Source organism: Scyliorhinus torazame, chromosome 1 (genome assembly GCF_047496885.1).
Source record: "Scyliorhinus torazame isolate Kashiwa2021f chromosome 1, sScyTor2.1, whole genome shotgun sequence".
Lineage (NCBI taxonomy): Eukaryota > Metazoa > Chordata > Chondrichthyes > Carcharhiniformes > Scyliorhinidae > Scyliorhinus > Scyliorhinus torazame.
The window spans coordinates 255,135,596-255,160,495 of NC_092707.1; the positions used below are offsets into that span (position 1 = coordinate 255,135,596).

Below are 24,900 nucleotides of genomic sequence, written 5' to 3' on the forward strand. Positions count from 1 at the left end.
GTAGGTAATTACTGCTCTTGACAGCTCATTCACTTTGTGCTTCGGCCTTAATGACCAATGAGCTCGGTCTAGCTCGTACTGAGAGGGGTGCTCACTCTCCCCGTGCCAAGAGGGGTTCTCACCCTCCCCCATCAACTCCGCCAACTTCTTAGCGAAGTACTCTGTTGGCCTTTTGCCCTGTCCCTTCGGGCAAGCCCACAGTCCCTTCGAGCGGTTCTCCAAGTCCTCGAGCTTTGCTCAGAGTCCTCTGTCGACCTCCATCACCCTCCGCAGCTCGCCCCCATCGAGGTGAACTGGTTGCTGTGCTGCAACACGGCCACCTCCACTTCCTTCATCTTCTCGCCCTGCTCTCTCACCTCGGCCGATGTCTTTGCCACAGCTACCCTCACCGGGGCGATTGCTTCCTCCACCAATGACATCAATGCGACCGCCATCTCCTTCCTCAAAGCCTCCATTTGCTTCGCAAACTGCTTTTCCAGCTCAACCGCCATCACCTCGGTCACCTTCTCCACCGTACGTAGTACGGCCCCACCATGAGGTCCAGCATCCGCCATCTCGTCAGCGCTTTTGCTGGTCCTCTCATTCAACGGTGAGCCCGCGTCACCTCCCTTCTTCGACGCTGCTTTTCGCATCCTTTAACGACTTATTATTTTTCCACCCTTCTTTCCTTCTTCAATCTTTTTTTCATAGAAAAACAAAAAATTCTTTCTTCAAAAAAAAAAATAAAATAAAAATCACCGAGTTTCTTTAAAACTTCTTTCTCTTCTTTTTTGTATTCCTCCAGAATTCCCCTGGGACCGGACTTCAGTCTTCTTCCAACATTCTAGGCGGGAGCCACCCGATGTGGGACATCTCACCTACGTCGCGTTCTGGCTTCGGGCCTGTCGCCTCGACCTCTTGTTTAGCTCCGCCCCCGCTGCTCCGATCTCCGCGCGCGCTGGGCCCAACGCCTCAAGCACCGCTTGACACCCGGGACGGTCCCAAAGGCCGACTATAATCGGCGGGGGGGGGGGGGGGGGAGTAGCGAAGATTCGGGGAAACACCCAAAAGTGCCGCAAATAGTGGCCACCGGCGGGAGCTCCCCTTGATGTGGCCGACCCGCTCACAAATGGCACCGGAATTCGGCTTATCTTGTTTTAATGAGTGTCTTCCCGATACTTTTCTTTAGCCACCAACACTGCGACTTCATGTGTCCAACTTTATTACAATGAAAACAATTAGGTTTTCTTATCTTTTTTCCACTTTCATAGATTTTCTTTTTAACCTGAGGCAAACTCTCCTTAATATCTCCAACTAAAGTTCCTTTGCCTTGATGAACTGTGAATTTCTCATTTCCCCAGTTTATATCCTTCTCAGATTGAAATTGATGTCAAAAACCAGACGTGGCTTTGTGAACTAATTCACAATCATCTGCCAATTCTGCTGCCCGTCTTGCAGTTTTAACCTTTTGCTCTTCCAGATGAATTCTCAATGCTGCGGGAAGTGAACTTTAAATTCTTCCCAAATAATCGTTTCCATAAGAACATCATACATTTGGTCTATTTTTAATGCTCTTATCCGTCATCAAAATTATTTTGTTTCATTCTTTAAAATTTATATACCTCTGGCCTGGTTCTTTCCTTAAATTTCTCAACTTTTCTCCAGATACCTACACTGATAGTGATGCAAACACTAGTAGCTCTACCAACTAACCTTGTTGGAACTAGCACTACCCACATGGTCTTTGGCCAATTCAATTGCTTAGCCACTTTCTGAAATTAGATTTTTTTTTAAAGCTTCCATATCTTTCTCATCAAATTTTGGGAGTGCTTGAATACATTTAAAAATATTCCTACTAGGCGTTTGACTAGGAAACATCTGCCTTTAACTCCTACATTCTCCGTCAATGTTTTCTTTGCAGTGGCAGTTTCTGAACTTCAAATTCCCTCTCTTTTTCCTTTGCTTCTCTCCTTTACCTTTGCCAATCTTTCCATTTCTGCGTCAAGCTTCCTCCTTTGCATTTCCTTTTAAGAACCCTGGGCGGGATTCTCCGACCCCCCCGCCGGGTCGGAGAATCGCCAGGGGTGGGGGGCGGCGTGAATCCCGCCGCCATCGGCTGCCGAATTCTCCGGCGCCAGGGATTTGGCAGGGGTGGGAATCACGCCACGCTGGTCGGCAGCGGCCTTCCCAGCGATTCTCCGGCCCGTGATGGGCCGAGTGACCGCCTGTTTTCGGCGGCGCCCGCCAGCGTATATTACATCAGATATTTGCCAGCGGGACCTGGCTGCGCGGGCGGCCTCCGGGGTGGGGGGAGATCTGGCCCCGGGAGGTGCCCCCATGGTGGCCTGGCCCGCGATCGGGGCCCACCGATCAGCGGGCGGGCCTGTGCCGTGGGGGCACTCCATTCTTCCGCGTTGGCCGCTGTGGTCCTCCGCGATGGCCGACGTGGTGATGTACCCCCCTGCGCATGCGCTGGGATGGCGCCAGCACACGCTGGTGCTCCCGCGCATGCGCCAACTCGCGCCGGCCAGCGGAGGCCCTTCGGCACCGGTTGGTGTGGCGCCAAGCCCCTTCCCCGCCAGCCGGTTCGGCACTAACCACTCCGGCACCGGCCTCGCCCTTGAAGGTGCGGAGGATTCCGCACCTTTGGGGCAGCCTGATGCCGGAGTGGTTCACGCCACTCCTTCGCGCCCGAGTTCCCCGCCCTGCCGATTCCCGCACCCTTTCTTTCCTTTTCTTCTTCCATAGCCAATCTCTCCTCTTTTCCCCTGTATTTCTTAATAGTTTCATTTGTAATTGAATTCTAGCTAATGCTAATGTTTCACGCTGTGTCTCTGGCAAATTTAAATGCTGAACAATTGTTTGTATTATCTCTACCTTCCTCACCCCTTCAGATAAAGGTAACTGCAACTTGTCCACCAAACCTAAAAGTTCCGTTTTAGTCACCTTTGTTAACCAGCCCAAGTAACCTCTTCCATACCCAGGAACATTTTTGTAACTGGAAGAGCCATTTTCAGTTACTCCTTATTTAAACTGTACCACTTGAAAAGAAAGCAATCGTGCCACACACACGTTGTCTTAAGTTCAATAATCCCAAGCCTAACAAGGAACTATACTTTTAAATCAAGCCCCCAATTTTATTATGACCCCGGACCAGACCCAACAGTGGCCAGGATGCTGGACAGAAAGCCCAATATATTTTATTTTAATTTTGTAAAACTGAGGAAAAGAAACCTCCCTCCAGGAGTGATTTCATACAAAATAGGGATATGGTATATTAAAACAAACTTTATTACGAACACAGTATAAAAATATCAATAATATCATGTAAGAAAATGTGAATTGATACAGTGACACAACAACCCTCAACTGCTATCTTAATTTTTATTCAAACAAACCATCTCAGTATCCAATCCACTTAAATACAGTTAGCACTCAAGAATACTTGCAGTTTAGAGGTCTTGAAAACTTTGAGAAAGAGAGATCTTTTGAGACTGCTTGAAAGGAAAAGACCTGACCCCCTGCTAGAATAATGCAGAATATCTGGCTGCATTTCATCAAAAACCTTCTCAGCTCAGTTAAACCTCAACACCCGACAGCTTCAACCCCTGGCTCCTCCCATTAACTACATCTTCTCACTAAGCTGAATACTATGTCTCCAATTATCTACTCCATAGGGAACCCTCTTAATCTAAATGAAAGTCCATTAGCCTAAACGTTTACGATGCTTTAATTGCACCCCTGGCTCCAAAAAGCCCAGCTGCCTGTCAAACCACAATTTTTAAAAAATATGACTGCAGCAGTCACACACTAGCCCAGGCTTTTAATCCTTACTGCACCAAATACATATACATTCATCACACTAACAAGGTGGGCATAAAATTAGATGAAGTGATTTTAAAAAAAGACATCTCATCCCCAGTTGACCTGGTACAACTGAATGGATGCTCTGGCCACTTGAGAGAGCAGGTACGAGCCAATATTGGTTTGCGACTAGTGTCGCAGAAAACAGTGTAAAGGCAACAGCTTTCCTCTCCATAGAACAGTAGTGAACTAGCTGGGTTTTACAAAACAATCAGACAGCTTCATGATAACCTTTACTTGTAGAATATTCTGTGTTTTCAGATTTTTTAACGGATTTCAAGTAGCCATGGTGGGATTTGAACTCTGAAGTATTAACCCTATAACATAATCACTGTACTACCAAAGCTACACCTGATATCTGAAAGTAATATTAACCCTATAACATAATTATTGTACTACCAAAGCTACACCTGATATCGGAAAGTAATATTATTATTGCATTAGTTATCCACTATCGTCTCTAGTGTACTTTTGGCTGCTCTAATAGGAACTTACTTTCAAAGAGAAACATAGCTTTTTTTCAATGTAACACGTGAATTAATTCCCCATGTTTCAACTGGATTACTACAACCATGTCACAAATAATTTAAGCTTTTCTGTCATACCAGTCAATGCATCATCTTCAGGAACTGATAATCGGAACATTAATTATTTTTTCTGCTTGCCAGAGCCCAAAGTAGTGAAGTCTGATCAATTTGTCGAAATTTCAAGCCCATTGCTTAACTACAAGATAGACACCACAATCATACCTCCGGAGAGGTGAGTATAACCACTCTGGAAAAAGTTTCACTTTTGTTTTCTGCCTATCAGGAAAAAAACATTGGCCCATCATTTTCTGGAGGGGAGTCATCTAGTTGTGTGCTCAAATCTGTTTGTTTCTCACTCTGAAGTTCAAAAATACTCTTGTGCCATAAATTACTGCAACGGAGAGTCGGCAATCTGGGAACTTGGCGAATCACAGGACCGATAAAGTATCTCCTTAACCAATTAAATTGAGATAGAGATGAAACTATTCGAATGACAAGGAAGGAAATAGGATGAATTAGAGGCAAACAGAAAAAGGAACAGAAATAAAGAGGGAAAGAAATAGTGAATTAAGATGAGGGAACAAAGACACGATAAGAAGACAAAATTAAGTTTTAACTGTAATAAACCTCTAGGAACTTTATGCTGTGCCAGCATTTGCTGCCCATTCCTAATTGTCCTTGAACGAAGTGGCTTGTTTGGCCATTTTAGAGGCACCCACATGTCGAGTCACATCCCTGACAGCTTCTGACCAATCAGATGATAGTAGCTCTCCATTACAAGGAGCGGTACACCACCAGGAGTGGTGGCTGCTGCCGGTAAAACCCCAGGACTTTCGCCAGGGATCATTGTGGGATCCCTCAACTAAGGTGTATGATCACGGGCTGGGGGCTATCGGGGAGGGGGGTGCATGGGAGAGGGTGCAGGGGAGTTGGAGAAAGAATCAGCGCTGACAAGCAGCTACCCTCCCTGATACCGAGTCCTTCGATCGGCATTAAGTGCCTTTGAAAGAGTCTGGGAGGCGGCTGGTAACCTGGAGGGATTTGCTTGGTGACCTTTGGGAGGCACTAGAAAGCCATGCAACTTGTGTTTAATCCTGGAATCGCCACTGAATTCCGGTGGGCTCAGGAATAATTGCTGTTGATTGCCTCAATAATAAGTCTAAATGACATCCCAACTGCAAGCACGAGTTTCCCTCATGGACTACTTCGGATTTCCAACTTAATTGTAGGAGGTTTCAGGGCTGAGAGATTGACTGGTGGCCTTTCCCATGCTGAAGTGGACCTGACTGTGACAGACTGTATTAACTCCAGCCAAACCATAGAAATATTACGGTGCAGGATGAGACCATTCGGCCCACCGTGTTTGTGCTGACTAAATGAGATAAAAGAAATTAACTGCTCATTTTAACCCAACTTTTCAGCCCCTGGTCGGTAGCCTTGTAGGTTACAGTACTTCATATGCAGATCCAGGTACTTTTTAAATAAGTTGAGCATTTCAATTTCAACCACCACATAGGCAGTGAATTTCAGATGCGATAAAGCTTTTCCTCATGTCCCCTCTAATCCTTCTATCAATCAACTTAAAATTATGACCCCTACTAATAGATCCCTCAGGTGAGGGGAAACATGTTTTTCCTGTCTACCCTTGTCCAGGCCCCTCAATTTTGTACACCTCAATTAGGTTGCCCTTAACCTCATCTGTTCTAAGGAAAATGACTCAAAACTATCCAGTCTCTCCTCATCGCTGCAATTTTCTTGTAAATCTCCTCTGCACTCTCTCCAGAACTATTGGGCGGAATTCTCCGACCCCCTCGCCGGGTCGGAGAATTGCCGATGGGCCTCGGGAATCGCGCCACGCTGCCCCGATGCCGGGACGCGCCACTGGTGCCGGCGCGGTCGGCGCTGCACGGGTCAGGGTATGCACCAACTCGCCGATTCTCCGGCCCGGATGGGCCAAGTGGCCATCACCAAAGAGCCAAGTCCCGCCGGCGCCATTCTAATAGCCTCTTAGCCGGCGGGACCTCGGCGTTAAAGGGTCCGGGGGCAGCAGCCTCCGTAGTGGCCTGGCCCGCGATGGGGGCCCACAGATCGGCGGACCAGCATCTTTCAGGGGTCCTCCTTTCCTCCGCGCCGGCTCCTGTAGCCCTGCGCCATTTGGCGTCGGGGACGGCGCGGGGAAGGAGGCCACTGCGCATGCGCTAGTTAGCGCCGGCCCAACTGCGCATGCGCGGACCCTGTGGCGCCGGGTTCACGCCGAGATCGGCAGCAGGAGCGGCGTGGACCACTCCAGCGCCGTGCTACCCCACTGTGGCCCGGAGAATCGGGTCTCGGATCGGGTGCCGACGCCAGAGTAAAACACTCAGTTTTTACACCGGCGTCGGCACTTAAGCCGCCTGATGAGAGAATCGCGTCCAAAATGTCCTTCCAGTAATGTGGTGATCAGAACTGTACACAAGCTTCCAGCTGTGGTCTAACCAGTATTTTATACAATTCTGTCATTACATCCTCGCTATGGTATTCAAGCCCTCCCCAATAAAGGAAAGTATTCCATATGCTTTCTTGATCGCCTTGTCCACCTCTCCTCCTACCTTCAAGGATCTGTGGGTCACCACTGGCAACTGTTTACCATTTTCAAAAACATCCATCAACCACTACGGTTTGTTTCCTGCCACTGAGCCAATTTTGGATCCAGCCTGCCACCTTTCCCTGTATGTCATGAACTCTCATTTCTCTGGCCAGAATGCCATGTGGGACTTTGTCAAATGCCTTACTGAAATTCATGTAGACAATGTCCACTGGACTACCAATCCTCCTTGTTACTTCCTCAAAACATTTGACCGCGTTCTAAACTTAGAATAGTGTAAAACCATAATAAATTCATTTTGCCAACAAAAAAATGTTGATCTGATTAGTTGTGATTTCTAAGCCCTATCTCCTATGAATATTTCAAATTGATATTTTTTTTAGGAACAAAACTAATACCTAGAATCATTAAAATAGTTTCCAAATATCTTATTTGCCTTCCCATCAGAACTGACCAACAGCTCTTGTTTAAAAAAGATGTGACCACGAGCTTGGCAGCTGTGAATGAAAGTGAAGAAACATTAGATCAAAATGATGATGTGGACCTAAAGACTCCAGAGACAACTTTTTCTGTAGAGGTAAAACGATCTGAAATATCTTCCAGCTAATTTGCCCAGTTCTGAATAGATTTCTAATTACATCTGTTTCTACAATATATTGCGAATGACAGAAATATGGGGTGAATGAAAATATTTCACATTGTGTATTTCGTGAGTGCTGATGTATATAATCATAAAATCACAAAAAGGTGCTATTTGGCCCATTATACTTGTGCTGGCTCTAAGAGCTATCTAATTAGTCCCACTTCTCTACAGTATCTTTTTTTTACATGAAAGGGGCAATTTAGCGCGGCCAATCCACCTACCCTGCACATCTGTGGGTTGTGGGGATGAGACCCACGCAGACATGGGAAGAATGTGCAAACTCCACACGGACAGTGACCCAGGCTGGCATCGAACCCAGGTCCTTGGTGCCATGAGGCAGCGGTGCTAACCACTGTGCTACCATGCCACCCTTCTCTACTGTTTCTTGATCGCCCTGCCAATCCTTTCTTTTCAGATATACATAAAATTCCCTTTTGAAAATTATAATCAAATTCCCTTTTGAAAATTATAATGAATTTATTTCCCCATCATTCAGATAGTGTATTGCAAATTCTGAATATGAATGCATATTAATAAAAAAGCTCTTCATTTCCCCATACTCCCCTCCCCACCCACCAACTCTGGTTTGTTTGACAAATACCATATATTAATGTACTGTGATTGCTGAGCCTCCTGCCAATGGAAATAGTTTCTCCAAACAACTCCATAATATTAATTTTAGTGCTCCTCCTTCATATTGCTGTTATTGTCACTGTTGGCCCCCAGTCATTTTTGCTGCAATCGGTAGTACAAATTGCGGGCATCAATACAAACAACACCTTCCAAAATAGTCGGTCTTTCTATCATTCATTAAAAAACTTCTAGAATTTGCCACAAGTAAACATTTTTCTTTTACCTGTAAGTTCTGAAGTTCATGGTTTATGTTATCAAGTTTTAATCCCAAAGTATTGAATATCATGCTTTGTACCAGTAGGGTCGAAGAGGCAGGTACTGGCCCACAGGTTCTGACCTCCTGTTCGCCGCTGATTGCATCACTGGGCCATAAGCTGAAATGATCCTAAACTCTAGATTCCAAATCACTAGCTCTCTCCACTCTTTTAATACACTCCTTAAAATGTGCCTCTCAGATCATGTTTTTGGTCACTTGTCCATTATCTTCTTATGCAACTCAAGTTGAAAGTGCTATAGAAATAAAAGTAGTTGCATAACCAGAGCTTGGATATTAATTATGTCTGCTAGGATAGACAAGTTTGCAAATATGCACAATTGTGCACGTTTTTCTGAATGAATTCTGCTGAGAGAATAGGAAATATCAAATAGCAATTCTGATGCAGGAGTCCCACAGGAATTTATACCAGCAGATGGGAGGAGCAGAGAATCTGATCACAGAAGCACAGAATGATTTTATCCCCATTGATTGTATAAAGAAATGAAATAATTGGTTTGAGCAAATCTAGGTCATGTTGATTAAAGTTAAATTAGCAGTCAAAAGCCGATGAAGGGTAATTCCATGAAATCTTATTCCACGCAGGAAACTACACACAAAACGGGGGCCAGAGAGAGCCTCTGTCAGACCTTATCCCTGTGAGCATGGGACCCTGCTGAGAGAAATAAACTGCAAACCCTTCTCGGCTTCTGTGCTGCTGACGCATACATATTTTTATTTTTTAATATTCTTTCAGGGGATGCAGATATCACTGGCATGGCCACCATCCCTAATTGCAGTGGCCATGATGGTTGCAAGCTGCCTTCTTGTACCACTGCAGTCCATGTGGTGTAAGTGCAGCCACAGTGCTGTTATGAAGGGAATTCCAGGATACTAACTCATCGACAGTGAAGGAATATATATTTGCAAGTCAGGACAGTATGTGTCTTGGAGGAAACTTGCAGTTGGTGGTATTCCTATTCTTTGTCCACCTTGTTTTTCTAGGGGTGGAGGTCACAGCTTTGGAAGGCGCTATCAAAGATGTTTTTGTGAATCCTTTAATTAAACACTGCTGTCACCATGAATTGCTAGTTGATGGGAGTGAAGGTTTAACGTGGTGGATGGGGTGCCAATTTACAGCTACATTGACCTGGATGTCTTTGAGCTTCTGGAGTGTTGCTGGAACCACAGTCATCCAGACAATTGGAAAGTATTCCCTCATACTCCTTACTTGTGCCATGTGAATGACAGACAGAGTGTTGAAGAGGCTGCAGGATTCCCAACCTCTGACCAGCACTTGTGGCTACGAGTATCTCAAGATTATGTTGATGAACGTAAAAATACTTTGTAGTTTAATCTGATAAGATGAACAGGCATTGGGTATTGATTAATTAGCTATACTCAGATGCATACATTAAAAAAATGAGTCAGCCAGCCAGAAAAGATTGTGTTAGGTTGGAGACGTAACCTCTGTAATGTGCAATAAATAATGGTCTAGATTCTCCACTGCAGAGGGATCCGCGCTTGGGCAAAGAATCCACCGTCAGCCAAAAAACGTTGCCACCCCAGTTCCGGTGCTCCAGTCCCCTTTTGGCAGCGATATAGAGGTACGCGCCCTGTGCTAGGAGAGGATGCAAATGAGCCATAATGACTCACTTGCATCCTATTAGAGGATACCAAGGGGGTAACTCTTAGTTGCCCCCAAAGTCCATCGGGAAACGCCCAACCCCTACAATGCAAATTTTGCCCATCCCATTCCCACCAGACCCCCCATAAAAGAGAGAACCCAAACATGATAAATTGTCCTTTATGTTCAGAAAGGTTAGGTGGGGTTACAGTGATTGGGTGGGGAATGAACCTAGGGAGGCTTTTTCAGACGGTTGGTGCAGACTTGATGGACCGAATGGCCTCCTTCTGCACTATGTATTCCCTGCTTCAATGGTTCTCGAGACCCGCCACAAGAGAACCCCTCCCCAAGTGATCCCCATTACAAGAGACCCCCACAAGAGCGACCGCCACTCGAGACCCCCATCAGAGACCCCCCCCATAAAAGAGACACTACCTGGAAGCTAGGGAGCAGTCCAGACAGAGAAAACATCACTGCGTTAAAACTCACTTGTGCCCAAAAAAGCAGTTGTACATTCTTGGAAAGTGAAAACCACATCAGCTGGGTTTAAACCTCCTCAAATCTTTGATCTGCAAGCCTTTCATTAACATCAATGGTAGATTATTTGTACTGGGCTGTGATTGACAGCTCACAGATGCCCAGCCACCTTCAGGCTGAATGGAGATCAAGCACCAAGCTGCGCAACTAACCACAATATTTATAAACATCTAGCTATGATTAACAGCTCTTGGACCACATCAAAAGCAGGAAAGTACTTTCTGTAGAGTTCAACAGGAAGCAAAAGCTGAAATCTTTATCCTCTGTTGTCATAAAAGGCGAAGGACTTAATCACTATGTCAAATACTCGGAAATATTTGTTGACAAATGATAATTTTGTACTTTTCCAGGAGACCCAAATAGAATCGCCAAAATCGCCAAAATCTGATGTTCACTATTCAGTGGATGACAACGTTAGTAAACAACAATATGCTGAAAATGTAGAGATCAAGACGGTAGGTTTAACAAATTAAGTATAAATTGAGACCTGAGTTTACTCATATAAATATTTTTAAAATCAAAAGAAGATTATAAATATACATCACCATGCAGAGCTCTAAAATCTTAACATATATTGGAATTTCCTTCTAATTGAATCCCCATTTACCATCACAAATTATCTTCATTCCAGAACAGCCAATATTTTTTTGTGTTCTCTTTCTTTAAGAATTTTTCACCCATAAGACATAGAAGCAGAATTAGGCCATTTGGCCCATCGAGTCTGTGCCATTCAATCACAGCTGATATGTTTCTCGTCCCCATCCTCCTGCCTTCTCCCCATAACCTCTTATTAAGCAAGAACTTGGGCGAGATTGTCCAAGCCCAGGGCTGGGCCAGAGAATCCCCGCAACCGAGCCACGCCACCCCGACACGCACGTGTTTGGCACAGCGCAGGCCGCTATACGTGGCCTGGCTGCCGATTCACAGCCTGGGACGGGCTGAGCGGCCGCTCTAAAAAGCAGAGTCCCGCCGGCGCCGTCCACACCTGGTCGCAGCCGGCGGGAACTCTGCACACAGGGTCGGGGCGGCCTGTGGGGGAGGGGAGGGGGGGGGAGACTGACTCCAGTTGGGCCTCCGATAGGGCCTGGCCCACAATCATCGAGGCCCACCGATCGGCGGGCCGGCCTCTCGCTCCCCAGGCCTATTTTCTTCCACGCCGGCCCCTGAACTGCCGTGCCATGTTGCGTCGGGGTCAACACGTTGAGGGAGGCCACTGCGCATGCGCTGGTTGGCACCACTGCACATGCGCGGATCCCGCAGCGCACAGTTCACGCCGGGATGAGGCTGGTGCAGCATGAACCACTCCAGCACCATGCTGGCCCCCTGTAGGGACCAGAATCGGTACTCCCAGCAGCCCGTTCACGCCATCATGAAACAAGACGCCGTTTCTGACGGCGTGGACACTGTCGCCAAATGGGAGAATCTCACCCCCTAACTCTGTTTCAAAGACACTCCGTGATTTGGCCTCCACAGCCTTCTGCAGCAAAGAGTTCCACAGATTCACCACTCTCTGGCTTAAGAAATTCCTCCTTATCTCGGTTTTAAAGGATCATCCCTTCAAATCGGACGGTGTGCCCCCAGGTACTAGTTTTTCCACTATAGAAATATCCATTCCACATAAGCCTCTCAGTATCCTGCAAGTTTCAATAGATACCCCTCATCCTTCTAAACTCCAATAAGTACAGGCCCAGAGTCCTCAACTGTTCCTCATATGACAAGCTCTTCATTCCAGGGATCATTCATGTGAATCTCCTCTGGACCCTGTCCAAGGCCAGCACATTCTTCATTAGATATGGGGCCCAAAACTGCTCATGAATGAGGTCTGACCATTATACAGCCTCAGAAGTACATGTACTTCTTGTATTCCAGCCCTCTCAAAATGAATGCTAACATTGCATTTGCTTTCCTAACCTGCACATTAACCTTAAGAGAATCTTGAACTGGGATTCTAAGTCCCCTTGTGCTTCTGATTTCCTAAGTCTTTCCCCCCCCCACCATTTAGAAAATAGTCTATGCCTCCATTCTTCCCACCAAGGTGCATATCCTCACACTTTTCTGTATTGCGTTTCATCTGCCGCTCCATTACCCACTCTCCAAGCCTGTCCACATCCTTCTGCAGACCCCCTGCTTCCTCAATACTATCTGCCCCTCCGCATATCTTTGTATCATCAGCAAACTTTGCAACACGAAGTTGGTAGAAAGTCTCTCCCACTCTGCTCAGCTCCACTCCCTTGTCAGTGAAACAGTGACCTTCCCAGGCTGCTGTCCAAATCTCTCCTGCTCTGCTCAGCTCCACTCCCTGGTCAATGAATCAATTAAATCACTTACCTTCCCAGGCTTCTGTTCAAATTTCTCCCGCTCTGTCAGCTGTGCTCCCCAGTTACTACAAAATATAGCCCTTGCAGATTATAAACCACAAAATGTATTTTTAAACTATAAGTGCTAAAAGTTGTAAAACCTTACCAACCTTTCCCACTATTTACCAATCAGTTCTCTCCCTTGTAGCCTCCGCTGCAGCAGAGCAAGGCCTCTCTCTGAAGATTTAAAAGTTACACAGCACAGAGAAAAAGCAAAGAGCACCTCTTCCCGCTCTGCACAAAATTCCCACCCTGCTTTAAATTCTCAAGTGTAAAGCTCCCTTTGTCTGTGCCTTCTTCTGGATTTATGGCCTCTCCCACTGCTTATGCACAAAGCTCACTGTGAGTGCACTTTGAAGCCCTTTCTTAAATAGGGCTGAGATGGTCTGAGATGACTCACACACCAGTTGAGCACAAAATCAAATAATTAACATCTCTTGACTCTTAATCAGGCTTCGGGTGATGGACAGTTAACTACCATTCAACTATCTGAGTGAGGCAATCCTTATTAACCTTTTAACTGGACAACTAAACAGATAAAACAGAAAAGAGGGAAAGACTCACCAATTCAATTCCCATTCTGCTTCAAATTCTCAAGTTTAAAGCTCCCTCTGTCTGTGCCTCCCTCCGATGTGGCCTTCCCTACCGCCCGTGTGCAAAGCTCCCAGACAGTCGCATGGTGCTGCATCAATCAAATGTTTGGAAGCACAATTTGGACACACCCTCCTATTCATTTTGACTTCTTTCCTAAACGCTTTCTATCTTCTTGATTATGCACTCCTCTGTCTATGCTCTTAACGCATGCCTTTTTCTAAAACCTCAGTTGTTCCCTTTTGTCTTTATTCCATAAAAGATTATCTTATGGTCACTATTGCCTAAATGCCCCCTATTTTTCAGTTTCCTTAGTTCGAACCATTGTGTACAGGATTATTTTCTAACCCAATATGTAAAGAGCCCAACAAGGGAAGATTGGCTGTTGGACCTAGTATTGAGGAATGACCAGAGTTGGTAAGAGAAGTAAAAGAAGAGGAACATCGAGGCAGTAGTGTTTCCCTGCACTTTAAGATGATATTGAAGGGCATGAGCTTGATGAAAAGCAAGTTGATAGATTGGAGAAGAACAAAGAACAAAGAAAGGTACAGCACAGGAACAGGCCCTTCGGCCCTCCAAGCCTGTGCCAACCATGCTGCCCGTCTAAACTAAAATCTTCTACACTTCCGGGGTCCGAATCCCTCTATTCCCATCCTATTCATGTATTTGTCAAGATGCCCCTTAAACGTCACTATCGTCCCTGCTTCAACCACCTCCTCCGGCAGCGAGTTCCAGGCACCCACTACCCTCTGTGTAAAAAAACTTACCTCGTGCATCTCCTCTAAACCTTGCCCCTCGCACCTTAAACCTATGCCCCCGAGTAATGGACCTCTCTACCCTGGGAAAAAGTTTCTGACTATCCAGTCTGTCTATGCCCCTCATAATTTTGTAGACCTCTATCAGGTCGCCTCTCAACCTCCTTTGTTCCAGTGAGAACAAACCAAGTTTATTCAACCTCTCCTCACAGCTAATGCCCTCCATACCGGGCAACATCCTGGTAAATCACTTATTGTCACAAGTAGGCTTCAATGAAGTTACTGTGGGCAGCACGGTAGCATTGTGGATAGCACAATTGCTTCACAGCTCTAGGGTCCCAGGTTCGATTCCGGCTTGGGTCACTGTCTGTGCGGAGTCTACACATCCTCCCCGTGTGTGCGTGGGTTTCCTCTGGGTGCTCCGGTTTCCTCCCACAGTCCAAAGATGTGCAGGTTAGGTGGATTGGCCATGATAAATTGCCCTTAGTGTCCAAAATTGCCCTTAGTGTTGGGTGGGGTTACTGGGTTATGGGGATAGGGTGGACGTGCTCTTTCCACGAGCTGGTGCAGACTCGATGGGCTGAATGGCCTCCTTCTGCACTGTAAATGCTAGGAAATCTCTTCTGCAACCTCTCTAAAGCATCCAATCCTTCTGGTAGTGTGGAGACCAGAATTGAACACTAAAGAGTAGATTTTTATGGGCTAAGAATAGAACTTGGGAAAATAAAATGAATAGCATCATTGGCAAGCAGTGATGTAGAACAATAATGGAGAAAACATTTAAATGACATGGAACAGAGTACAGGGAAAATATATTGCACAAAAAGCGGCTCCATGGATGAACAAAGACATAAAGAAACTATAGAGTTGCCCTCTGAAGAAATGGTAAAACCGTTGCTCATTATAAGGTCACGGCTGCAGGCTGTCATTGTGTAAGAGCATCACCTCCACTGGACAGCCAGCAGCTGCAGCTGTGATCCAATGACTATGGGAGGTGTGGAGAACAGATTCCCCGAGGTGAATTGGATGCTATATCAAACCTCCTCACCATTAAACTATAGCTTTCCAGTTATAAAAGCTAATATTCCAATATTCGTTTTTATATCTGCTGTATTTTCGTGATCTGGGTACATGAATTCCTAAATCTCTTTGGACCTCCTCTCTTCCTAGCTCTTCATCATTTGGAACAATACACAGATCAATCCTCTTTTGGCCCATGCTGAAGATCTACTGTGTTGAAATTCATTTGACACAGTTTTGCCCACTCAATCTATTAACATCTCTTCGTAATTTTACACTCCCGTCTACACTACTTGCCGTGCCACCACTCTCAGTATAATTTGAAAAATTGATTATATGTCTTGTTACTGTGTTATCTAAGTCACTAATAATTGTCATGAGTAGTCAAGGCCCCAACGCATATCTCTATGTGACCACGTATCATATGGTAGGAGAAATCGGGGCACTGGCAATCATTTCAAATCCATCTGGCCACAGGTCAGGTGCCAGATGACTGGAGGACAGCTAATCTTGTCCCATTATTTGAAAATGGAAGTAGGGATAGATAGACCTGGAAATGATAGGCCAGTCACTGCAACCTTGGTGGTGGGGAAATTACTGGAAAGAATTCTGAGGGAGAGAATAGATTTGTACTTGGATAGATATGAGCTAGGGGCTTTTCACAGTAACTTCATTGAAGCCTACTTGTGACAGTAAGTGATTATTATTATTATATTATAGTTAATCAGGAATAGTCAGCATGGATTTGTTAAGTGATGGCAGTGTTTGACAAACGTAATCAAATTTTATGAGGGGGTAACAAGGAGTGTCGATGAGGGTAATGCATTTGATATTGTCTATATGGACTATAGCAAGTCTTTTGATAAGGTCCCTCGTGGCAGACTGGTCAAGAAAGTAAGGACCCATGGAACCCAAGGCAAAGTGGCACATTAGATCCAAAATTGGTTGAGAGGCAGGAAGCAGAGGGTGTTGGTCGAGGGATGTTTCTGTGACTAGAAGTCTGTTTCCAGTGGGGTTCTGCAGGGCCTGATACTGGGGTCCTTGCTACTTGTTGTGTGCATTAATGATTTGGACTTAAATTTAGGGGGTATGATCAAGAAGTATGTGGATGACACAAAGATTGATAGGGTAGTAAATAGTGAGGAGGATAGCCATAGGCTGCAGGAGGATATCACTGGACTGGTCAGGTGGGCAGAGCAGTGATAAATGGAATTCAACCCTGAAAAGTGTAAGGTAATGGGCTTGGGGATGGCTAACAAAGCAAAAGATGACATTATGAATGGTAGGACCCTAAAAAGTACTGCTTGAATTGCATTTCCACAGATTCCTGAAGGTGGCAGGGCAGGTAGATTTGGTGGTTAAGAAGGCATTTGGGATTCTTGCCTTTGTTAGCAGAGGCACAGAATACAAGAGCAGGGAGGTCATGCTGGAACTAGAGAAAACACTAGTTAGGTCACAATTGGAGTGTGCAGCTCTGGTCACTACATTATGGGAAGGATGTGATTTTGCTAGTGATGGTGCAGAAGATATTCACCAGGATGTTGCCTGGGCTGGAAGATGAGCTATGAGGTAAGATTGGATAGCCTGGTTGTGTAGAGTCTGCACATTCTCCCTGTGTTTGCGTGAGTCTCACCCCCACAACCCAAAGATGTGCAGGGTAGGTAGATTAGCCATGCTAAATTGCCCCTTAATTGGGAAAATAATGAATTGGGTACTTTAAATATTTTTTAAAGATTGGATAGGTTGAAGCTGTTTTCCTTGGAGCAGCAAAGGTTGAGACGGGGCCTGATAGAGGTTTATAAGATTATGTGGGGCATAGATGGGTGGATAGGAAGGCACCTTTTCATTAGTAGAGGGGTCAATAATCAGGTGGCATAGATTTTATGTAAGAGGTTGAAGGTTATGAGGGGAGTTGAGGAGAAACCTTTGCCCCCAGAGGGTGGTGGGAGTATGTAACTCACTTCTTGCAAGGGTGGCTGAGTCAGAAACGGAAGTATATAGATATTCACTTGCTCTGCTGGAACTGCCAAGGCTGTGGGCCAAGCGCTGGAAATAGGATTAGTGTAGTCAGATCTTTTTTGACTGGCATAGATACTATGCGCCAAATGGCCTCCTTATGTGCTGTAAATTTCTATGAATCTAATGTCCTTCAATTCAGGTGCTTACACATTATATCTACTGTCTTTGGCCCCTAATCAATCTCTCAACAGGTTAATAATTTACCGACAATTCCACAAGCTTTCATTTTAGTTACGTCTCTTAAGTGAATCATCTTATACCATTTATGAAATGCCTTATTTCCTTTTCAGGAAAGACCAGCCGAATCCATAAAATCAGGTGGTCAGCATTCAAGTGCTCAGCATTCAGTAGGGTCCCATGCTGCTAAAAGTCACTATGGCAGTGTTGCAAGTCGGCATGGCAGTGTAATAGAGCATAGAAAAGTAAGTTTCTAAGAGGTGTTCCAGAATTTTTCAATAAGAGATTGCCAGTGTTATTTTAGGATGAGATTTTGTTTTGCAAAGCTTGGAAGTCTATTGGTACAAATCTTATCTTGTTTAATGTGTGCATTCCAACTGGAAGTTATCATTTTGTTATATTCTTGAGATCTCTGAATTCCTCCAATTTTTACATCTTGCGCCGCTCTGATTTTCATCACATCATATTGGTGACTTTTCATGTCATTAGTTCTGATATTTCACAAACAACAGATCAGACAAAAGTTCTGCTGTCCTACCACATCCAGTCATAAATGGACAATGAAACATCTAACAGGTGGAGGAGGCTCCACAAACATCCCATCTCTAATGATAGAAGAATTCAGTACATCAGTGCAAACAATAAGGCTGAATTTTTTAAAACATCAAATGCAGTCAATGTTTCATCTCAGCTGCCTCCTGAGGTTACCAGCACTCCAGATATCAGTCTTCAGCCAGTTCAATTATTTCTACATGATATCAATAAACAATTAAAGGCACTGGATATCACAAATGCTATTGACCCTGGTAACACAGCCACCCCTGCATCCCCTCCCCGTAGTATTGAAGACTCATATTCCAGAACTAACTGCACCCCAGCCAGGCTATTCCAGTACAGCTACAATTGCACTTACCCAACAATGTGGAAAATTGCCTGTCCACAAAAAGCAGGACAAATCCTATCTAGGCATTTACCACCCATCAGTTTGCTCTCAATCACCATCAAAGTGATGGAAGGTGTTATTGACTATGTTATCAAGCAGGACTTACTCAGCATAAACCCGCTCACTGATACCCAGTTGGGTTCCACCAGGGCCACTGAGCCCCAAACCTCATTACAACCTTGGTCCAATCATGGACAAAAGAGCTGAATTCCCGAGGTGAAGTGAGAGTGACTGCCGTCGACATCAAGGCAGCCTTTCACAGAATGTGGTATCAAGGTGGCTTGGCAAAATTGAAGTCAATTGGAATCAAGGGGAAAACTCTACTGGTTGGAGTCATGCTTAGCACAAAGTAAGATGGCCTTGTTAAAGGCCAATCATCTCAACCTTATGGCATCACTGCAGAACCAAGTCCTCAGCCCGCGTATCTTCAGCTGCTTCATCTTCCCTCTGTCATGAGGTCAGAAGTGTGAATGTCCACTGACGATTGCACAGTGTTCACTATTATGAATGAATCCTCAGATATTGAAACAATGTGCCACAGGCAGTGAGACCCGGACAAGATTCAGGCTGATACATGGCAAGTAACATTCATAGAACCATAGAAGTTACAGTGCAGAAGGAGGCCATTCAGCCCATCGAGTCTGCACCGGCTCTTGGAAAGAGCACCCTACCCAAGCCGACACTCCCACCCTATCCCCATAACCCAGTAACCCCACCCAACACTAAGGGCAATTTTGGACACTAAGAGCAATTTATCATGGCCAATCCACCTAACCGGCACATCTTTGGACTGTGGAAGGAAATCGGAGCACCCGGAGGAAACCCACGCACACACGGGGAGAACGTGCAGACTCCTGTTATGGGTCCGGGTTTACAGAACCCCAAAGTGTTTCATGGAGTTCAACCGACACACAACTTGTAATAGATTGTGGTGTGGGAAAACATGGCATACTCTCCAGGTGTGATAGAGCAGAAATGGACAAGTGGTTTTTAAAACAAAACAATGTTTATTCTATGAACTCAAGTTAACCTTTTAAAAACAAACATTGAATATCTTAACACCCATTACTTCAAAGATAACCCCAAAAGACTACAACACTAAATAATCCTTCAAACTGTTCCTTTAAACATCCAAAAGACTTCAAACCTTCAAAAATTATAACACATTAGGTTACATTCAATATATTTAAAGTCTTTGGATTTCAGAAACCAACAGATCAGCTCTGTGTTTCTTCCTGCAGCTCTCAGCAAAACACAGAGACACTCCCAGCTGCCTTCTCAAACTGAAACTCAAAAAACAGAAGTGAGCTCAGCTCCCCCCACCCTCTGACATCACTTCAGTAATATGATCAGCTCCATTTATTAAACGTACAATGCTTAAACATCCATTTCTTAAAGGTACTCTCACATGACACTCCGCACAGACAGTGGCCCAAGCCGGGAATCAAACCTGGGACCCTGGAGCTGTGAAGCAATTGCGCTAACCACTATGCTACCGTGCTGCCCATTAATGTCATTAATATCACAAAGATGAACATTTCCAACAATAGAGAATCTAAGCATCTCCCATTGATGCTCTGCAGCATTGTTTTTGTTGAATCATATGCTAGCACACATTGAACTTCCTGATTTCCACAGGGAAAAATGCTCCTTAAAGAACACCAACGGCTAACAGCTAACAAAGGACTCCCACTGACACAGAAACTCAAAAAATACCCCACATCCTCCTGTGAAAGCAGGTGGTGTCTACTGGAATTCACTGTACACCTTACAAACTGATCATAGCCCTGCATCTCAATGGCACACCCCCTGGTTGACTAAAACATCACCGACCACAACCTGGTAAATAACCCAAGTGGTGAAGTCCCTGGTTTCAAACTTCCGCTGAAAATCTGCGCAACACTCAACCGCTTAAGGATGGGTCAGGGAAGATGTTGCCACTTGCTCCACAAGTGGAATATGAGAAGCAGTTCAATTTTTTAAAAATAAATTCAAAATACCCAATTTCTTTTTCCCAATTAAGGGGCAATTTTAGCATGGCCTACCCCGCACATTTTGGGTTGTGGAGGTGAGATCCACACAGACACAGGGAGAATGTGCAAACTCTGACCATCCGGGGCTGAGATTGAACCCGGGTCCTCGGCACCGTGAAGCAGCAGTGCTAACCACTATGCCACCGTGCAGCCCAAGCTCAGATTTTGAATGGGGCCATCCAAGTCAGGCCATCCCCCACATACTGAACTGCCCTGAGAGAACCATCCACGTTGGCTTCATAACCATTCACACTGCATCAGTTGAAGCTATTGAATGGATTGTTAACCTCAACATTGTAGCCACGTAAAATGGCTGCGTTCCGATTAATCTGGCCAAAACCCAGTTTAAAATGGCTAACCCGAAAGACTGCTGGGAAAAGCAGCTAAGAAGACACAAGCAGGCAGCTGCAGACAGTATTGCATATTCGGCTCTGGGAAGTTAGCCCAGATCGATACTCAGGGCTATCAACAGCCCATCAACCCAGGTATTTGCAGTTGCATTCAGGACTGTTTGCAGCCCATCTATTCAGACATCCACAGTTAAATCGGCTATCCCCGGGAACAATTGCAACATATTAGCAATTGAATACCGGGCCAGACCTGTCGGCGCCTGCAGTGGCCGAAACAAAGACAGGTGAGCGACCACCCCCCGATCGAGGAATCGCCTCACCATTGGACACATCGACCCCAGAGATTGGGGACAGATCCAATCACGTGGGACTCAGGGTCAAGGGCCGCCCCGGGAGGCGGGAAGCCCCTGGGCCCTATAAAAGTGAGGGTCCAAATTCAGATCTCTCTCTCTCTCTCCTCTTCGCCTGCTCGAGACCTTCGCAAGAACAGCAAGCGGCAACAGTAAGTTTGAATCCAGCGATCGCTATCCGGTAGAGACACCTAGCCACCGACCTGTAGCAGCCTTTTGAATCCCGCGGGCCAGATCTGATTGGACAAGCCATTCGTTTCCCTGACCTGGTGGGCTCTTCCTAAGTTAAGTATTGGCCAGTAGTGATAGGTGTGTTATATAGAAAGTAGTATTAGGGTATTAATATTGCTTGTTGTATATAATAAATGACCGTTGTTTTAATCCTTACTAAGCAGTGTGCTGTATTATTAATCATAACCTGAACTTGAACCACGTGGCGGTATCATAAAGATACCTGGCGACTCATGAGCAAAGGTGACGTAATCAGAGCAAATAGACTAAGGTTAAAAAGAGCAACAACATCAAATTATACCTGCTTCCCCAACCATGCAAATGAAAAAACCCTTAACCACTTCTCCCCCTTAAGACATCCAATCCACTTGCACAAGCTTTTGGTTACTGTTCTAATATCTCATTGTATGGCTGAGTTCAACATTTGTCAGCGATTACTCGTGTGAACATCTTATTTGGCGAACAGTCAAGGTGATGGGTTTTGAAGTTTTTTTTTTGATAAAACGTAAAATTATTTTTTTCCAATTAACGGGCAATTTAGCGTGGCCAATCCTACCCTGCACATCTTTGCGTTGTGGGGGCGAAACCCCCGCAAACACGGGGTGAATGTCAAAACTCCGCACGGACAGTGACCCAGAACCGGGATCGAACCTGGGACCTCAGCGCCGCGAAGCAGCAGGGCTAATCACTGCGCCACCGTGCTGCCCGTATTCCAATGCAGTTATGACACTGGCATCAATCTCACAATTGCCTAGATATGCCCTGTGCTCAAGAATAGGACAAATTTAACTTGAGCAATTACTGGCTTGTCAGCTTCCTCACAAAGGTATCAGTAAAATGTTACAAGTCATTAACACCATCAAATCACGCTTACTCACCAATAATCTGCTTTGGTTTGAACTTTGATTGTGACCTTGATCCTATTGTGGGTGTGAGAAGCGAGAGTAAAAGCACTCTCGCCATCGAGATACCATGGGTGGGATTCTCCGTTTCTGAGACTAAGGGCTGACACCGTCGTTAAAAGTGTGGACTTTTACGACAGCATAAACGGCACAACAGGTGCAATTATTCAGCAACTCCAAAGGGGCTAGCACCGTCATCAAGTGAAACGCCACAGTTTGCACACAAAACGGCGCCAGATTCGCTGGTTCCATGATTGCCGCACAGCTACATCCGCACTCAAGCGATTCCCCCCGCTTCCCTTCCCGCCACACACACACTGTCGCAGCCAACATTGCTGGAAAGAGAGCACCGCCGCGGTTCCGGGACGCAGAGCTGGAGACTCTCCTGGATGCAGTGGAGGAGAGGCGGATGATCCTCTACCCTGGCCCAGGATGAAGATCGTCAGGCGCCGCCATCCGCACCCATCGGGCACCCCGAAGGAGGAGGAGGTGCTGGGGCAGGTGGCTCCCGCAGGGGAGGTGCCGGAACAGCGCAGCACCTTGAACACCGCCCCCTCCTGTCCCTGGTGCATCTGGTGGGCAGCGAGCAGAACAGGGCGACACCACACCATCCAGAATGCCCGAGGAGCAGCCAACACCATTCAGGCCGGGCTGCCTCAGGAGACGTGCGCCAACGGGGATCCTCGTCGCAGGGCAGGCGTCACAGCAGGCCGCCTCCACTCCTGCTATACCGTCTGGGGAACCACCTAGGCACAGCTTTAGAGCCCGTAAGGCCAGAAAGTTAGACACCAGTTAGGTTGGCATGCCCCCCCCCCCCCGCCCCGACTGTCCCCACCACCCCCTCCCCAGGGATTCGACAGGACCGTGTGATGGACTGGACAGGTCGCACGCAGAGATCACCCAGGTGGAACATGCTACTGTGGGCATGAGTCAGACATTGTCAAACGATATGGAGTTCATCGCAGAGCGGGCTGTCATCATCATCCATCCCATGGATCAGACCCACTGTCACTGCCAACCCAGTTCCCCCAGCTCATAGTGCCGCAGGTATGTATTACCGAGGGAGTGTGCGTACGGGTAGTTTGGTGGTGTGGGAGGTGAGGGTGTTCAGTGGATGGGAGGTGAGGGAGTGTGGAATGGTAGTGTCCATGCCCCAGGCCAGTACCCGCTCCCCCCTAGTCTGTGAACCGTGTCGAAAAGTGTGTATCCCGTGTGCGCTGGCCCTGGCAGTACCATTGTGCGACCTCCAATGCCTGGCCAGGCCCCATGTCCCGCTCATTGTCCTCCTCCTCCTCAGCCTCCTCCTCATCCTCCTCCAGCCCTCTGCTGTGCAATGTTGTGGAGGACGCAGCAGGCACCACGATGCGTGCGACCCTTCTAGCCTCGTACCTGAGGGACCCCCAGAGCGGTCCAGGCACCTGAAGCGCATCTTCAGGACACCAAAGCACCTCTCAACCACACCCCTGGTCGCTGTCTGGGCATCATTGTAGCGGGTCCCCTCGTCAGTCTGTGGTCTCAGTATAGGCGTCATCAGCCACTACCGCAATGGGTAACCTCTGTCACCCAGCAGCCAGCCCCGCATCTGGGGCGGGTGTCCATCGAACATGTCGGGGATCACCAAGTGCAGCAAGATGAATGCGTCATGCACACTGCCCGGGTATCGGACACAGACGTGCATAATGCGCATCTGTTGGTCGCACACCACCTTTATGTTCATCGAATGGTATCCCTTCCTGTTTGTGAACAGCGACCAACAGATGCGCATTATGCATGTTCGTGATGGCACTGATGCACCTGTGCATCGATGACTGGAACAACCCCGTCGCATAAAAGTTCAGTGTGACCGTCAACATGAAGGCCAATGGGAGTCCTCCGCAGTATTCCTCCGCAGTAGCACCGGGGTCCACCGGGAGGACAGCGGGTGTCCTCCCCCATACCCCTGCCATGCCAGGTGTGCCATCATCTGGCAGATGTGCCACACTGTCTCACTGCTCAACCACAGTCTCCGTCTACATGCACAGTCCGGATGATCCTCAAAATACATGCGGTTGCGGTACACGTGTGGCCTCATCCGGCGCCTCTTTGGCACCTTCTCCTCCTCCTCATCCTGTTTGGTGGCCGGCCCTCCAGCCTGAGCGGCTGACACCTGCCCCTCTGCAGCCCGCTCCTCTCCTGCAGCCTCCACCTAGTCTCTGAGCAGCCCCACTCTTGCTGCCACAGGACTTCATGCAGGGCAGCGGCCATCGCCATGGCGGTCAGCATCGCAGGTTGATGACCAAAAGCCATTATTTTCTGCAGGGGGTGAAAGGCAAACATGTTATCATGGCGCATACACCCGTGTCCAACCAGGTGCCATGGGCTACACGATGGCCCCGGTTGGCACCGTGGGCCCCAACCACGCATGTCCCCCACCCCTGCAGCCCGGACCCGTCAGTGCCCCTGCTGCCAAAGGCACCGTTGGATGGCACTGGCCTCATTGGGGGCAGCCGACGGTTTGTGGCCATGGGTGGTGCCCCGTTGGCTGG

The 24,900-nt window shown here is 46.8% G+C and overlaps 1 protein-coding gene across 4 annotated transcripts in view; it reads left to right on the plus strand.

Annotated features, from left to right (window-relative positions):
• adgb (androglobin) overlaps window positions 1-24,900 on the plus strand; it is a 612,248-nt gene that overhangs the window by 271,471 nt on the left and 315,877 nt on the right. For all 4 annotated transcript variants that reach the window (XM_072504722.1, XM_072504733.1, XM_072504728.1 and 1 more), the window contains 4 exons: window positions 4,512-4,602; window positions 7,402-7,531; window positions 10,998-11,102; window positions 17,680-17,811. In XM_072504722.1, coding sequence (XP_072360823.1) covers window positions 4,512-4,602; window positions 7,402-7,531; window positions 10,998-11,102; window positions 17,680-17,811 — 458 coding nt within the window. The remainder of the gene's footprint in view (window positions 1-4,511; window positions 4,603-7,401; window positions 7,532-10,997; window positions 11,103-17,679; window positions 17,812-24,900) is intronic.